The sequence below is a fragment of the Zonotrichia albicollis genome, chromosome Z (assembly GCF_047830755.1).
Source record: "Zonotrichia albicollis isolate bZonAlb1 chromosome Z, bZonAlb1.hap1, whole genome shotgun sequence".
Lineage (NCBI taxonomy): Eukaryota > Metazoa > Chordata > Aves > Passeriformes > Passerellidae > Zonotrichia > Zonotrichia albicollis.
In genome coordinates this window covers 21,634,616-21,652,271 of record NC_133860.1, presented here as the reverse complement: position 1 = coordinate 21,652,271, position 17,656 = coordinate 21,634,616, and the positions used below count along the sequence as shown (strand labels likewise).

Genomic DNA, 17,656 nt, shown 5'->3' with positions numbered 1-17,656 from the left:
GTATTTCTCACTCCTTCCTGCTTAAACTCCACCTTCCACAAATAAGGAACCACTGTAGTTAAGGATTCAAGCTGTTAGCATTTGGTGAAAAATGTAAGTAATTTTAAAGCTTAGGCATCTGCCCTTACCTGTCACTTATTTTTATCACGTGTTGTAAATCTGTTGTTCACATAATCAGTGATATTGTCTGCTGTTTGTTTCTCACCAATGAGCAGCCTAGCACCGTATTATAGAATCCATTTCTCATATAGAAACAGCATCACGTTAAACATACTGATTGATTGTCAGTCTTTGAATTGTACAGAAAGAAACAATTGTTTTTCCCTGTATTTGTCTTTGGAATTCTTTGATTTACATTCCTGATTGCTGTCATTTGTTAGTTTATGATTAAGATATTTTAAAATATTTTCTCCATATTCTTTGGTAATAAAGATACTCTGAAAAGCATTTTTGCTCCACAGATTAGATTTTTCAGTCTAGAAAGATTCTCCTTTGAAGAGTGCTGCCCATTGGTTTTCTGAACCTGTCAGATGGAAAGCTGATAAAAATTGTTTCTTGACACAACATGAAAGAGAATGAGAAGCTTTTTATTTCCAGCAATAATCCAAGTGGTTTGGTATCAGACTATTTTAGTCCTCATCCCTTGATTTAGCAGGCCCAGAATTATACCTGTTTCCAGATTGTATTTGATTGTTCTTACACACTGAGTCAGCATCTGCCTTTCAGCTTGTTAGATTAAGTAGTGTGTACGCCAGTGGGGGTTGGGTTTACTGTTATGATTAAGGTTTTTGGGGGGATGTTGTCACTGCAGAGAAGACTCTGGAGGAGGAGGAAATAGTCAAGAGAATGTGATTTGATAAACTGTCTGCCTCAGTTTCCTTTTCTTAGTTTTATATGGGAAATTTTAGATTACTTGTCTGTGTTGAAAATTTCATTCATTCTCCATTAGCTAAATTGGTGTCCAGTTATCAACTCCTTCAGCTTTACTTTTTTCTCTGCAGAATTTTCCATTGATTTCTTCAGTTCAATTACAAAACTATTTCTGAAGAGTCTAATTTGCATTTTCCCCCTCTAATTAAGGACCTTAGTTAGTTAATTTAAACTGTTAGCAGAAAACCCTCTGAGTCTCGGAGGCAGAGTGGCGTTTCCCAGAGGCAGTGGCAGTGCAGGACGTGCAGCGGCAGTGTCAGGGAACAGTGGACACAGCTCCAGGCTGGTTTGTGGGAATGGTGAGGCAGGGCAGAGCAGGTGCGGGCAGGGAAGCCATCGACAGGGAGGAGAATGCAAGGGAGGGAAAGTGGTCAAGCTGACCCTCTGAGTGAACCCCTGATCCCTCCAAGTCCAGTGCCCCCTTATGTCTCATTACCTGCTTGTACGTGCTGAAGTCCCTCCCACAGCTCGATTTCCCTGGCATTTTTTCCCAGGCTTTGCCCCACTGGCAAGTGGTGGGGGATTGCTCACAGCCCAGTTGTGGAAGCTTCTCTCCCCTGACCAGCTGCCAAGCAAAGCTTCCCTGTGCACAGGGGTGCCAGCATGTGTACACCCCAATAGGAATCCTTCAGCTCATGTGTAGCACATAAGTAAAAATCAGATTCGTCCCCATCACCCATCCCTGGAAGTTTTCAAGGCTATGTTGGATGGGACCCTGAGGAACCTGATGTGGTAGGTGGCATCCCTGCCTGTGGCAGAGGAGTTGGAACAAGTTGACCTTTAAGTTCCTTTCCAACCAAAGCCTTTCAATTATCTCTGTGAATATCAATAAAATAGCTCATTTCTGATGTAAAGGCACTTTTTATAGATGAAGGGATTCTTGAAACTTATTGCAAATTGTGATCCAATACTATATTGGATTATAGTTTGTGTCTCCTCAAAACGGAAGATTTAGAATTACTCGCCTTACTTTTGATGACAAGGGGAGATCCTAAATGCGGCTCCATTTATGTTTACTGTACAGCCATTCAAGGGGTTGTATGTCAACACAGTTTCCAATTGGATAACTGTATGTGGATGTACTGTAAGATGGTTAAAAAGGCAGTATATGCTTTGATTTGAGCTCATTAAGCCAGCACATCATCATCTGGTATTCATCAGATTCTTGCCAGTACTTAATATTTGTAAGGCAGCCAGAGGAGCTTCGCTCAGACTTTGAGTGATAAATGCTGCCATGGAAATTGAGGAAATGATGTCACTTTTGAGAGAGCAATACTTTAATTGGATGGAGATTGTGGGACTGCATCTTTTGATGCACATCAGCAGGGCACTGCTGAAAGCCATCCACATGGTGAAATTGTGCATAGAGTAAATATTCTTCCTATTACATTGTTTGTGTGCAAACCCTTCTCATCTCTCTTTCCAGACAATCCTGTTTAAATTCTGGATCACTAGACTTGAGGGAAAAGATATACTCCAGCCTTTGAATGATTGTGGTGTACCTAGGGGAGAGTGTGATTTGAAGAGTCCCTTCCCAGTCTTCTGTGGAAGCATTGTCTTCACGATGCTTGCAAAAACACTTTTTCCCTTGGTCTCCTGGCAGCTTTTGACACCTTCTCTATGTTCCATTCCCATTGCTGTCACACAGATTCAGGGAATGACTGCACTTTTTCTGCTGGTGCAGCCATCCAGAACTGACTGTCGTTCCAGATGTGGGAATACAAGGTTCAATATAAAATCTCCCCCTAAGTCTTAGTTCCAAAGTGGATAATGGATAAGAACAATGTTCCTGCTGGTGATATGACGTTTAGACAACAGTGAGAGCAAAAATGAGCCAAGGTGAATCAGTTCTGGATCTAGCATTTGCCAGTCCTTCAAGGCTGTGCTTATCTTGTTTTAAATAGTGTAAAAGGATGAATTGATTTTTTTTCTAATTCATGTGTGATTTGTAAGATGTTTTAGAACACCTCATTTTAAGTTCTCAGATGCAAGCAATCAACTTACTTGACATAGCAAAAAAAAGGTGAAAGATGAGAAAATAAATGGCAATTAAATGTTTTGACTGACTTTAGCACTTCTATGGCAACAGGGCGAACAGTGTTCCTTTTGGGGTGAGAAAATGAACTCTTCTTTGAAATAACATGGATCTGCACATTTTCCCTGTGTATAGAGCATGTATTCAGGCACTTGAATGGAAGACTTTTCTATTAAGTTGTGCGTAGAGCAAGATTGCTCATGCTGTAATTAGAACAGAGGAAAATTGTGGCAATGAAGTCTACGAATGATACTGAGCTTTTCAAGGTAGTGAAAAAAAATTCAAGGGCTAAATTGAGGAATTAGAAGACTCAGTACTGATTGAAGATGCCCTGAGATGATGGAATTCAATAGAAATAAATGCAATGGCACACATGGAGGAGCAGTCCTTTACAACAATCCACTTTTATCATTTGGGATTCATAATAGATTCTTAAAAATACTAAGCCTCAATGCTTAGTAGATACCAAAGAGCCAGAGTGTTATTTATTACTAAGGAAAGCACCAAGAATAAAACAGAAATTACCATCTTTCATTGATTCAGGCCTGAAATATTTTCAGTTTCTTCACTGTCAGCTGTATTTCGTGCTACTGCAGAAATAAAAATAAATATGCATACATGCAAACACACCCCAAGACAGAAATTACTGTTATGGTTTTCTGTTATAGGCTGAAAAATAATCTTCCCCTTTGCTTTAAATGTCTCCCGTTTGTTTTTTATTTCCATATTTCCAGCCTATCATAAAATGCAAATGTAATGTATCAATGCTTAAGATACTATATTTTCAATAAACTTTCTGCGAAGTTTTTGATAAATATCACCAACAAGCAGGGATTTATCTGGTTAAGTATGCAAGGGGAAAAAAAAGAGCAAAGGAAGTTTTCACTTCCATTTCTACTCTTATCTTCACTGACATTCTAAAATAGAAATTGCCTGTTTAAAGTTCTTTTATTTCCTTTCCTTGGCTTCTCTGGAGCTTTAACTGGTTGTTGTGATTTGGTCATCTCAGGTTTGTAAGGCAACCTCTGCAGCCAGGTAAAAACAATGAAAATATGAAACTTTGGAATGGACAAAATTCGAAAATTATTGAGATAAAATACCTTTGATTCCTACTGGCATGACATTGAAATAAAATTTCTGGAAGAAATCTTTTGCAATGCAGTCCAAGACAAAGGTGCTAGCTGCTCTTTCTTCCAGCAATAGTTTGAGAGAAATAGATTTAAAATAGAAAGAGGGATTTGGGATACAAGTTGGAGAAGGCAAGAAATACAGGTCATAAAATAATGTGGAAGAGGAGGCCTGCAAAAGGCCTGTCTGCCTCTCCATAGACAAAGAGATACTGAATAAATGGGAGCAACTTGCTCAAGTAGTAACTAATTTCTTTTTTCCAAACTGTATTGTTCAAACATCAAGGGCCAACACAGAAGAACAAAGAATTTTGTAAAATTAGGTGTCATCATAATTTTGAAATATTATTGTTTATAAAAACAGCAAGTATATCTATCAGTAGAATAAAATTAATGGATGACCAAAATTTTCTAAAAGTAATTGAAAGGGCAGTCTAGAAATTGAAAATTTCTGTGTAATTACTGGAAGTATAAAGTAAGTGAGTTTCAAAATTTAGACATGGTAGTATATTAACTTGAATCATTCTTTTGTATTTTGCAGAATGAAGAGAAGGCACCAGTGAGTTTTCCATCACTACTTAGCCATATGACTTCTCTCTTCTTAAATCATCCTCTAATTCCAATGACAACAAATGCAGATTCAGGTGTCCCAGAGCTGATAAGTACTTTTGCTCCACTGGTGTCATCCCTGCCTTGTGACATGCATATAGTCAATCTGAGGACAATTCAAGCAAAGGTAAGGTCAAACCACTGATTTTTGCAAACATATGATGTAGCTTATTGATATAGTAAAATAATCTATTCTTGTAAAGTACTTTGTGAGCGGGTTTACATGATATGACAAACTGCAGCGTGATGATGAGCTTTTCTTAATTCTGCAAGAACTGGAGACTTGTGTCTGTTTGAAAAACAAGAAATGAGGGGATTGTGTTTTTTCACAACATATTAGTATGCATAATGCAAGATTCTGTCTCTGGAGGGGGTACCTTTCAATAAGTTCCCAAAGTTTAAGAGAGAACCATTCATATACCTCAGCCTTTTCTATACTAGAATAATTAAATTTAAGGTCATTAGACTTTAGTCTGAGTATGTTTTTGCTAAAGAATATAGTTTAGAACCCAAATTTCATTGTAAAAATGTTTTTAAGCTTAGTTACAAGATCTAATTTAGCTATTCTAACAGCATCTCGTGATTGGTTCCTGTGAAAATATTCTCTGGTAAGGAAACCAAAACCAAACCAAACAAACAAAACCCAAACATGTCACCAACACCAAAAAACAAACTAACAAACAAAATACCAACAAAAAATTCAAACAAAAAAAGCTCTTCTGTTCTCAGTGTTTTTCTCCTTCAAAGGAAAGAAAGGTATGTAACTACCAGAATTTAATTTTCCCTTTGATTAACTGAGGGACTGGAACTGATTTTGCATTATTTTCCTGCCAACTGTTCTATAAATTCTTTTCAGTTTTTCAGCTCCTTTAAAAATGTGAGTATGTTAACTTTATGTTGTATTGCAGGGCTATTCACACCAGTGCTGCTAGCACAGTGCAATCCCTTTTTAATTCTGGCATAGTTGGATACAAACTATTTGTCCCTTTTCCTCTAGAGTCTCCATGATGGTAGGCTTGTCTGTATTAACATGAGATTATATTCTGTTGAGTCTCATCTTCATTCTGTTTTAATCTGTATTTTAGAACTTAAACAATGTTTGCTTTCTCATGCTTTCTGTGTAAGTCGTTCAATCTTGTGTAAGGCCCTTCAGCTGTGACCGATTGTTATTCTGAATTTCAGAGTGGAAGATTTCTTGATTTTATGGGTCTCGTGCCTTTGAAAAGTTAGAAATACCCTGATACTAAATTAAATCTTCACATGAAGTGAATGTTTCATACTTCACTGTGTATATTTTCATTTACTTCAATCAGCTCAGCATTGCAGGTTTACTTCAACCAAATTCATGGGCAGACCTTCATGAACGTCTTCCTTCTATTTTTGAGGTGTAAATCCATCGCCTGGTTTGTATGATCTGTGTATGAAAGCTGTGAAAAGACAGGCTTGCTCAGTGCCCACTTTCAGAATTCAGTGTTATTACTTCTAAGTGGATTCTCTGGTTTTATATGGGCTATTCAGGCCCCACTGTCCCAGCTGAAATGGGACTGTTTGAGACTGTGATCTCTCCTCTGTCCTCAGCTGTGTGTTTCATTGATTGCCGATCGATGGCTCTTGAGCTTGCCGCATTAATGTGTCCGCTTCAAAACGAGAGCTTGCAGCAGTCATAGGATAGGAACACTGCCATTAGAGATACAGAATGTTCTTCCCCACAGCAAAAATGGTGCTATGCCATGCAAATAAGTCTGTAAATCTCTCCTCATTTTCTGCTTCCATTCTCTTGCTTCCAAGAATTTGAATGACAGGTGACATAATTCTGGCTAATTGACACAATGAATTTTTTTACAGAAATTTATGCCTCTCCATTGCTTAAACTGTTGAAGCTGATTTTCCATAATCCATTACAATTACAGAGGAGAGGGTACCAAATTAAAATAATTGTTAAGATTTAAGGTAGAAATCAGAAAGAATATTGTTTTTGTTGTACGACATCTCACCTTGTCATGGAAGAGTCCAATGCTTTAGAATTACAATATTTAAAGATTTTTTTCTTAACAGAACTCCAGCTTTTCAGAATACAGATATTTAACCTTATGTAAATAAACTGGGATTCAAGATCCAGAACACAGTAGATTTGCCCCTTTATACTAAGCATAAATACATAAATTTGCCATATTGACTAAACTTTTCAGTGTGTGTCTATTAGCTTACAGTAATAGAACTTAAAAAGAGTTTAAATGTTTTTTCTTTCATCAAAAGTTTAGAAGCATTGCCCTGGGATACCGGTTATGAGAAAGCCTAACAATTTTTTTTTAAAAATCTTCTTATAAGGTCGCATTTTAATTCTCAGAGATCAAAATCAAATCAAATCCAACTTTGACAGCTCTTCTAAGAAAGCTTGTTAGAGATTTAATAGCACAGTCTTTAGGGCTTTTTTGTTGAATAACAGTGCTGTGAAGTTTTATAAGGTTAGGAATGTTGTAACTTGTTGAAAATTGAGGAGATTGTTACAGGTTTTCATGCAGTTAGCATGGTCATGTTTAGAAGGTGTATTTGATATAAATTAAGACCATCCTTGCTAAGACATTCATAAACCTTAAATGTATTTAATCTAATTTACATAGAGATGATATAAGAACAGGTTAGTTAAAGTAGGTGTGGAGGCTGTGACAACTTAATCTTTCACCTGCTTTAATAACGGGTTGGAACAGCTTTATTTTTTTACAACACTAAAAAAATAGGTGTGTGGCAGAAGGTGGAATACTAAATCATAGATATTTATACTGACCAAAACACTTTTACTCAGGGTATCATTAATTGTGTGTTACCTTTTTGTTTTAAATCTTTTGAATCTTAATAAGGATAATATTTAATTCTAAAAAATTGGGAGATGAAATATTCATGTCATCATTTGAAATGCATACATGCATTTTTTTATGCAGATTACTAGAAGATAATTTAGGTGAATTAGAGGAAGTGTTGATACCCATTACTGGCTTGTCATTTCTAACATTAATTTACCCCATAGGAAGTCAGGCTTTTTCAGTATGAATTTTAATGTTTCCCTAATCTGATGTTTAAGCAGACAGTATTATTTTGTGTGCATAAAAATATCTACTTTTATGTGCAACACTGTCACATCAGTGACAATGAAAATCAAGTCAGGTGTTTCATAGTGGGGGGGGGAAATATCACAGCTATTACCTCACTTCATTTAGAAAGGGGCACTGCTATTTCAGTAAACAGCATGAGCACTTCTTTAGCCATGAATGTTAATAAATACTGGAAATTTTTTTTCATATGCTGAATGCAGGCATTATTCATAAATTATGATGTTGATTTTAGGTGGTTATAAGCTATTGTTCACAAAATCTTTTGAAGCAGAGTTTTATTTGTGATTTGTAAACTATGCGAAGTTTCTGTTAGTGTTTTACTAAAAAATACCTAATTTCAACTCCAAATACTATTGAATAAATTTTTTTACTATTTTAAGTGAGGAACCTAAACCCATAAAGTTTGTAATTTTTTTATCATATGAATGAGTACTTTATACTATGAATTGTTTGTACTTTGATTCTTTGTCATGCTGCGTTTCAAAGAAGCTGGTACAAGCTGATCCATGATCACCTTTATGAAAAGAAATTTGGATCTATTAGATTAAGACCTTTTGTTTGGTACACCTTCAGGAGATAATGCATCACAGAGGGCCTAATGCTTGTTGGTATTGAATTCTCCAAGCAATGGATGTATTCTGTAGTACCAGAAATGAACTTAATTCATGGCTGATGCTTTTGTGAAAAAGCACCAGTATAAGAGCAAGTAAACCAGAAATAAATCAGAGAAAAATAGCCTGAAGAACTGTCGTGGCTTTGGATAGAACCATCTTTTTTATGCTCTTATTATATATGTAATAAGATTAAGAGCGGAAGAATGTAAAACAGCAATAATTAAAGAAATAAAGTAATGTATCATATTAAATACGTGACTACAGTGTAGGGGTACAGCCACAATAAAGATATTGAGGTGCCGGAAAATGTCCAGGGGAAGGTAATGGAGCTAGAGAAGGGTGCAGAGCAGCTTACTCTATAATGTCTCTTGAGGCTCAAAAGCACTGTTTATCTTAGAGATAAATATTACATTTTTTTCATATGTGTACCTCAGTGTACATTTTTCTGGACACCTGAAGCTGAGTTAGAGAGCTTTTTTGCTATATGAAGGTTTGTTCAACATAATGCCATTGAATATGTAAAACTGAGTATTGCAGTTTACATTAGATTTCTAGTTTGTTTTCTGTTGTGCCATATAATTTTTGTGGCGAGCCATTTACTACAGGTATGGTAGCTACACTTCAGTCCTGAGTCATGAGTACATGTGCATCTGATGACCTTTAAATTCAATGACTTATATTTATATTCTGTAGTACATTGTATGTTTCAAATCTTTGCCATTTACTTCTTTCTGTGTTTAGCTGTATAAATTTTTTTTAAAAAGACATGACAGTTCAACCTAGGCTGAACATTTTTTAAGGTGTAAATTCTTTAAGGTGTAAAATCTTTTAAGGTGTAAATATCCGCTGTATGATAAGGATAATTTTTTTTATGTCCTAAAATGTCTTCCTGACTGATACTTTGTGAGTAATATTCTATAGTGTTTGTTTGTAGGTAGATACCAAACCATCTGATGAAGCTGCTCTGATTCTTCACAGAAAGGGATTTGATTGTAAATTTTCAAACAGAGACACGGGTCTGCTCTGTTCTACCACTCAGGGAAAGGTATGGTTATTAATCTGTAGGAATTTTAAAATAAAATTTTAAAGTAAGTTTGGGATTATCTTTTGGGTGGAAGAGTAAATATTATTTTATTTTCAAACAAGAAGAGTTCAAATCCAAATATTTCTAGTAATTTTGAATATTCTAATTAAATTACATTGAAACCTAGTGAGTGACTACTGTCTAAAAAGATCTAAATTATTGCACAGAATTTAATCATTGACATTTAGAAATACTCAAAATCTTTGGCATGAGAATTTCTGGTTCCTGCAAGGAACTGTACAATTTTATGGTATTTACTGATTTTTCTAAATGTAGTTTTTTGTTGTTTTTTTTTTCCCTCCAGATACAGGTGCATAAACTCTTTACCAAATTCAGAGTGGAAAGTCTTACACCCACATCTTTGTCTTTGATGCATTCACCTCCAGATGCCAGAAATATAAGTGAAATAAATATGAATTCTATGGAGATAAATACATTCCGGATTCGGCTGAGATTAAATCCTGCTTTCACACTCAGATAAAGAAGAATCTGCAATTGTATCTCCTCTGAGTTTCATGTGCAATAAAAGGCACATTAATGTTATTCCAGCTTCTGGATACTGTGAGAAAAAGATGCATTCTGTAATTATTTTTTTTTTGACCAACACAATGAAAAGCCATGTTGCAAGCAACTTTTTTTTTCTGTTTGGATTTTTCCCCCCATAAAATAGCAACATCATTATCAGTTAATACAACAAATGAAGAAATTTCTATGGATGTTAACTTCTCAACAGATTAAATCTCAGGTTAAATGCTAATTAATGATGTTTCTGGTGTTTTAATTTTCATAAACAGGGGATTAGATTTTAAACAGCCTTCTTTTCCTGATTGTTGGTGAATTTATGTGTGAATAACTCAGTGTAAAATGTCCTGATGCAGCTTGGAAAAAAAATGGAATAAAGTGTTCCTGTGTAGTAGCTAATGTCCAAATATTTGCAATCATTTATATAAATTACAATAATCTCAATTTATTCCGCAATTAATTTCAGTTTATTCAACACAAAGGGGATTATTAATTGTGGTAAAATGAAAGCCTGCAGTACTTGTGATAAGTGATGGTAGATTTTAATACTTCTACCATTCACCTGAGTTATGTAAATAGAAAAACCTGAACCTACAAAGTAATTTTGCAATGGAATTGTTTAATAAAACTCCCATTTTGTTACTTGACACACTGGGATATGTGCAATTATTCCATTACCATGATGAGAAATGTCCATAATTATCATGAATACAAGATTTTTTATAAAACTCATTTAGATACCAGTGTCCTCTGAAATGAGTTTTCTATTTCAATATCAAAATAAATGTGCCTTATTTTTGATATGTCTTGTTACAATTTTGGTGTCTATGTTAATGTTTTCGGGGAAAAGGTAGTTTATATAATACTTAAGCTGTGTATCTCCTATTTGACAATGCTGGCCACACTGATCTATGTACTCCTGCACCAAGTTTGTGCTACCTTATTCTGAACATTTTGACTATTTGAATGTATTAATATGATGTTATAACATGAAACACCAACAAAAAAAGAATTACTGTAGAAGCTAAATTCAGCTGATTTCGAGAAAATTGCAACTTGATGCAAAGAGTTGATAGTAAGCAAGATATAGTTTGCAAACCCATCAAAACATGTGCTTGCATGTCACAGACTGTGGTGACCTGTTAATTCCAAATCATGTGCCTATATTTTAAACAATATTTTACCAACTTAAAACCTCACTTACATTGCCAGTGTTCATGTTACTGAAGAATGGAGACTTTGCTTTTTCCCATATTAATTCATATTTAGTACTTAAGCCATCCAAGTGTGGAAAGCATTTCCCTAAGTAGAGCTGCTGTTTACAGTTATATATATATAAACATTCACTTGAGTATGATCCCATTTTATAGTTGTCATTTATTTTCATAGCTCGTTCTTCTATCTCTCGCTTGTGCTCTACTTTTCCATACCCTGTTGCTTATCCTCAGTACTAATGCATGAAAAGTCATCATAACTGGTAAAAAGATGTGCTAGCTCTAATATTGCTTCCTGTATTTAATTTCATCATTGTTGTTCAACAATTATATCAAATATCAAAATCTATCAAATTATTTTATGTAGCTACAGGCTATCTAAAAATAAAATGAAAGTCATACTTAGATTTTATGCATTGTCACAGGTTGGATCTCTGTTGAGATTGTGTAGATTTTCTTAATTCAATCTACCGTGTGTTTTGTAATAATGGGAATACTTTAGTAGGATCTGGTGCAAGTTACATCAAGAATACAGGAATCTCTAACCACAAATGGAAGAATCAGAAAAATCCAATAAATGGATGTTTTCATGCAATAAACATGTACTGTAACTTCTTAGAAAAAGTATTTGAAAATGCTGGTTTTTGTTGGAACTGAAAGCTTAGTAGACTTGCCAGCAGAAATTTCTCATAACACTTATTTTGTTGCTTCTTCAGAATTAAAATGTTTAAGATACTTTTATGTGTTCCGTGCAGGAAAACATTCAAAATACTGTTTCAGTTTTGCCAGACAGAAAAGGAAAATTTTGATGCAATAAAATTTTAAAGTATTTTGCCTCTTGGAATTGCTTTGAAAGGTTTTTCATATAGAATTGTTTCTTTACTTTTATTATCATCTGTACAATCACGGTGCCTGAATCTTCCTTAACCAGCAGATGTAATCCTTGTTCCTTTGCTTTTTTTTTTTTTTTTTTTTTTTTTTTTTTTTTTTTGTGTGTGTAATGACAGCTTCAATTTAAGATCCTTTCCTGAAATCCCTTACTAAATCAAAACTCCAGTCAAAGTCTCAAAAAGAATTTTGCTTGAATTGGTTCCGAATGTTGCTGTCAATGAGGTTGTGTTTTACTTGGGTGGGTTTTTGTTAGATTTTTTATTTGCACAAGTCTTAAAGAATTCTTATGTTGTTTCTTTGTGAATTGGCCATATAATTCAATTTTATTATTTGGGGATTTTTTTCTGTTTTTATAGCTGCTGGGTTTGGAGCTATTGGTTAAGAGAAGCAAGCATCTTCACCTTGCCAGTATGATTTTAAGAACAGTGCTGTGTAAGAAATGGTTTAAAACCTTGTAATTACTTTCCATACAAGAGTTGTACCTGTTCTGATTTTATGGTTTGGGGTTTTTTTACATTCCTTTTTCGTAATTTTCTTTGGTTTACTTGCTCATATTATCTGAAAGAAATTGATTTCAACTGAAGGTTTTTGATATTTTCTCTTGGAAGGTTTTATATCTTATGGGGATATGTAAAATAAGATCTCTAATAAAAGGTAATGTTGTTGTGAGATGTGGTCAGTGTCATTAATGCCTTGGCTTTAACAAACTGTAATTTATTTTTTTTTAAATGAGAGAAACAACAAACATAACTTCTTTGAAAAGGTTCATATGTCAGTATCTGTTGGGAATGACAGTTATCTGTAGTGAGATCAAAGGTGCAATCTCTTTCACAGCTGCTGAATAGAAGAGGATAGATGCTTGCTTCAGAGATGTAAACATGTGAGATTGCACAGTGTGGGAAGGAAATGGGCAACTCTTTTGCAAAGGAAGTCATGCACTGACTTAATAGAAAATATTAGAGGGTTTAAAATTCTAGATTTTTTTTTTACTTGAATTAATGTTTATCTTTGAAGCATTGGGGAGCAATGAAATGGAAGCTGTTCTTGTAAATTAAAAACCCCACCATTAGAAAATAGCAAGTCAAAATAACAGTTCAACTGTAATTAGACTGAACACTTTAAAAAAAAATATTTAATGCTAAAATAATGTTCTGTAATTGCACAGGGCAAATTGAACAGGCGTAGATATTTTATGGGTTTGCTTCCCAAAGTGGTGGTGGAGATTGAACATAATGATTGCAAAGAAAATAAAGTATAAATTTCAGTCAGTGCCTGAGGCTATTTAATGTTTGTCTCGATAGTGTTAACTATAAATATAAAAGCATATACACAGACAAATAAATCCCCATAATTTTAAAGCTGATGTTTCAAGATAAACCTGAAAGGCAACAATGGGTATGGGTCTAATTTAAAGCAGCCCTTCACCATTTTAAGGTCATCCTATTTTGGAATCAATTAATATCAGCATGTCCATGTGGATAGAACATATTCCATAAATTCCAGTAATCAATAATTTATTCTTTTACTATATGAAATTATACTAACTATATTTGATGTATGCCTGTGTATTGTGTTTTAAAAACATGCAGGATCTCTCTCTACATCTTTACTGATAGTGACACTATTGTTCAGATTAAGTGGGTTATTTGTCTCGTGATGGATTATGTACCTCTGTGGTAAAATACAAAACATAGATTCAGTCATTGACTGTTGTTATTTTTGGATAACTGTTCTGTCATACTATAACAAATTTAAAAAATCAGCCAAAGTCATTAATTTTGTCTTCTAAAAAAGGAACTTTTAAAAATAATATATTGTCTAGAATAAGCTCAAGTGAATGGAGAATTATTAGGATTTTTCAAACAGTTTTGTTACTGACAAAAATTTGTCTGTCTCCAATTACTCTGTATATTAAAATATTAAATTTTGAACCTGTCAGTCTTTCAATATACATATTTTAGGAAGGAATAGATATTTAAAGTCTATATTGCATCTCCTAATCTTTCTACACCAGAATTTCTGTGGAGCATCAGTACTGCCTGATTTCCATTACTCCCCTTCCTTTGGGTAAATCATTTAATAGCAGTAAGAGTAGTAAGAAAATAAATAATTTTTTTTTAAATATCCATAATTTGTATAAAATTATGATATTTGGACTGCAAAGGCAAAGACACTTTTAATTACACATTTCAGAGCTTCTGGTTTTCAGTACAGCACATTTCTTCCTCATACGCAGTGCCTGTTAATGTGATGCCAGATCTACAAAGATCATTCATATTATGCATATCAGTAGGCTGGAGACTCCGGTCTTAGTTTTACCTCCACTATTGCCACTCCTTTTGCATCAGAGACATCCATCAGACAGGATAGCAAGGGAACAAGGGCTTTGTTCCTTTCAAATCATGACCTGCAAAGTCTCATGGTCTCCCCAGATAGCTGGTTCTATTTTCATTTCCATCTTAACTTACTCCTTTTGTCTTTTCTCCATTCTTGGCATGCCAGCTAAAGGTGTGGGCATTTGTAGGCTCTAGCACCCACACAGCCTTCCAGCTCTGCCCATTGCACATATGGAACTCTCTGGAGCTGGGCTATCTGCAGCGCCAGCCAGAGTGTGATAGATTCTTCAAGAATTATATGTTTTAAGTCTACATCAATGATCATGCAAATGCTGTGCATGTCCTACTTGCCAGAATTGCCTCGCATCACTGGCCTGCTCCTCAGAAATACACACCTTTGTAACCCAAATCCACTTGAACGTGGTTCAGTGCCATTCTCCCTTTTTCTCTTCCTCAGTTTCATGATCCAAAACACTTCATTTCAGGACCTTTTGGTCATCCTGTAACCTACCTTCCAGAAGTCCTGCATATGTTCAGAATGAATAATTACCTGTCTTGCAGTTAAAAATGTCTAATGAAGATAAAATAGATCCTAAGTAAGCTGTCTTGTCTGAATCACTTGCAAGTAGTATAGAGACACACAGCTTTGCAAACACAAGATGACCTTTTTTTCACAAAACGCTTTAATACCTGGGACAGTGAAAAGATGTATTATCTGTGTTCTCTTTTGTTTTGAATGATTTAAAACTATTTATTTTACAAGCTAAAACAAACAGTACGAGTTTAATGGAAGCAATTCAGATTGATAGCGATGGTGTCAAAAAATTGAATACAATTGTCACAAACATTCTTAATGGAGCATGTTAGTGAAAGTCCTTCAACCAGATAAAGAATTAAGGTTTGCATGGTAAAAGGAATTTATTTGTTTTGACAAACAAATCAGTTCATTTGAATGACCAAATCAGTCTTATTGCTTTTTCTTTTCTATTAGTCAGTGTACATTAGTAAGACTCGGCTAGTAGACATGGGAAAGAATCTGTGAAAGCTCAAATGGAGATGTAAGGCAAATGTACTCAAACGGGTTACCCAAGGATTCACAAACTATTAGCCTAATTGGTATTCAAATACACAAAATTAGTTGGTAATTTTCATTCATCAAATATTGGACCTTTGAAAGATAAGTCAAGCGATAATAATTACATTGCATTAGGTTTTAAAAAGGTAAACAATATGTAATTGCTGATAGGAAAGGTACCTTACCATTTGAATTTTTTTGCATTTTTAAGGATACATTCTATGCAAAAACTCATGATTTGCAGCTCTTGGTGGCTTTCCAGAGAGGACGCATGAGATCTAGCTGAAATGGGAAACCTGTAGTTAGGAAAGTTTTAGTTGTTAAAGCTCCTGCAGATGAAGATGAGAAATGGAACTCTGTTAATTTTCTGAATATTTTTGATAACTCTTACCCAGATGGTAGGATATTTTGGTTTTAATATATGAAACAATGAATCAAATATGTCCGAGGCAAGAAGGAAAAGTGTTCTGTCCTTGATGCTGAAGAGCATTCCTTATGACAACATAAATTTAACTGGGGAGAAGAAACCAGCTCATGCAAGATGAGATTCAAGAGCATTCTTCTAAATCCAAAAAAAAAAAAAAAAGTGTGTGTTTTACTGACCTAGCAAGAGTTTAGTAGAGGTCTAAGTGTGACACAAGCACCATCTAAATTAGGATCAATAGCTAAAGAAAAGAAGAGATATTCCATAGGGCTTTGTCGAAATCTATGTGGAATCTTAGAGCAGCCCTTGTCATTTTCCCATGTTTTAATTAAAAAATTAAAAACATCAAACAAGCCCCCATCTCACCACCCCCAGCACACATCCAGACTCTGAGAATGGTGTGTCATCTCTGTCATGACTTTTAAAATTTGGCAAGATAATGTCTGTAGAATTCCAGTTCAATTTTCTGTTGCAAACTGTGATCAAAATATAAGTTTTAGTGGGCTTTCTAGTCACAGTGTTTTCACAGTGGCACTGCCTAAAACATTATGTGCCCAAAGCCTGGTGACAGGCTGTATTTTGGATATGCAGGTCACCAAAGAACAGGGTTGAAAAGATGCTGGCTGTGTTGTGATGGGTGGTGTGGAACTGTGGGTGGTCAGGGTGTGAGTTTACAGTTTCTCTAAAAGTGAGAGCAATCAGTAATTTAATGCTGCCTTACATATGGATCAAGTTGAAAACTGAGATTAAAAGAATTTTTAAGAATTGGCATTGATGCATAGTAACTTGGCACCAGTGTTTTGTTTAAATTCGTGTTCTACACTTGGCTTTAAAAGTAGGTACTGGTAAATTGAAATTAATCCAAAGGGCAAAGGGAAAACAATTTTGTGATAATGAGAGAGCTTCAATAGAACAAAGGGATTTGTCTGAAATTATGCTTTAAAACATGTTTGAAGGCTCTTGCTTGTTTGCTGAAGGGTGTTGTCTTGGAACATGTTGCAGTCTGAATAAGAATCAATAAAGATTTACTGATCTGTGAGAAAACAAATTTGTCAGTATGATCAAATGGGAAGAAATGTGAATAAATTTTAAAAATTAAAACCCACAAAGAGAAATTTCCATGGACAGAAATGGAAGTGACAAAACAGGCAGCCCTAGAAAACAATTTCCTAGACAGACATAAATGAAAGGAGGTTTGTTGGACTTTGCTTCACGCACCACCTGCTTATGGATTTGCCAGTTTTTCAGAAGAAACATCAATGTATATTCTAGCGGTCAAGGCTGGAAAAATTTCAGTGGCTGTTCATATACTTATCTACCTACTTTTTCTTTCACACTGGACATGGGTTTAGGGACATGGAGCTTATTTTAAGAATTTATTGAGAGAATCAAGTATGTAGTAATTTTCCCTACTGTGTGTATTGCTGTTACTATGGGAGAAAGTCTGCAGTTACTACAGAGTTTTTTGGTTCAATCTAATGAACAAGTAAACACTTGCTAATCAGCAAATCTGAAATTCTACTGTGTTCATTTTGAATTCAGTCTTTGTTGAATTACTTCAGAAAACAGCAACACATTTCCTGTGAAAAAGAATTGCTTTGCTCTGGGAGAGCCATGTCTACGGTCCAATGATTAAAAGAAATATAAATATTTAAATTCCTACTGATGGTAAAAGGCTTTAAAAT

At 34.8% G+C, this 17,656-nt stretch overlaps 1 protein-coding gene across 1 annotated transcript in view; it reads left to right on the top strand.

Annotated features, from left to right (window-relative positions):
- The window catches only part of MAN2A1 (mannosidase alpha class 2A member 1), a 107,729-nt gene extending 94,924 nt beyond the window's left edge, over positions 1 to 12,805 (top strand). The window contains exons 20-22 of the mRNA XM_074533687.1: positions 4,634 to 4,828; positions 9,360 to 9,470; positions 9,814 to 12,805. Of these exons, the coding sequence (XP_074389788.1) occupies positions 4,634 to 4,828; positions 9,360 to 9,470; positions 9,814 to 9,990 (483 nt within the window). The 3' untranslated portion in view covers positions 9,991 to 12,805. The remainder of the gene's footprint in view (positions 1 to 4,633; positions 4,829 to 9,359; positions 9,471 to 9,813) is intronic.
- Positions 12,806 to 17,656: the final 4,851 nt, after the last annotated feature.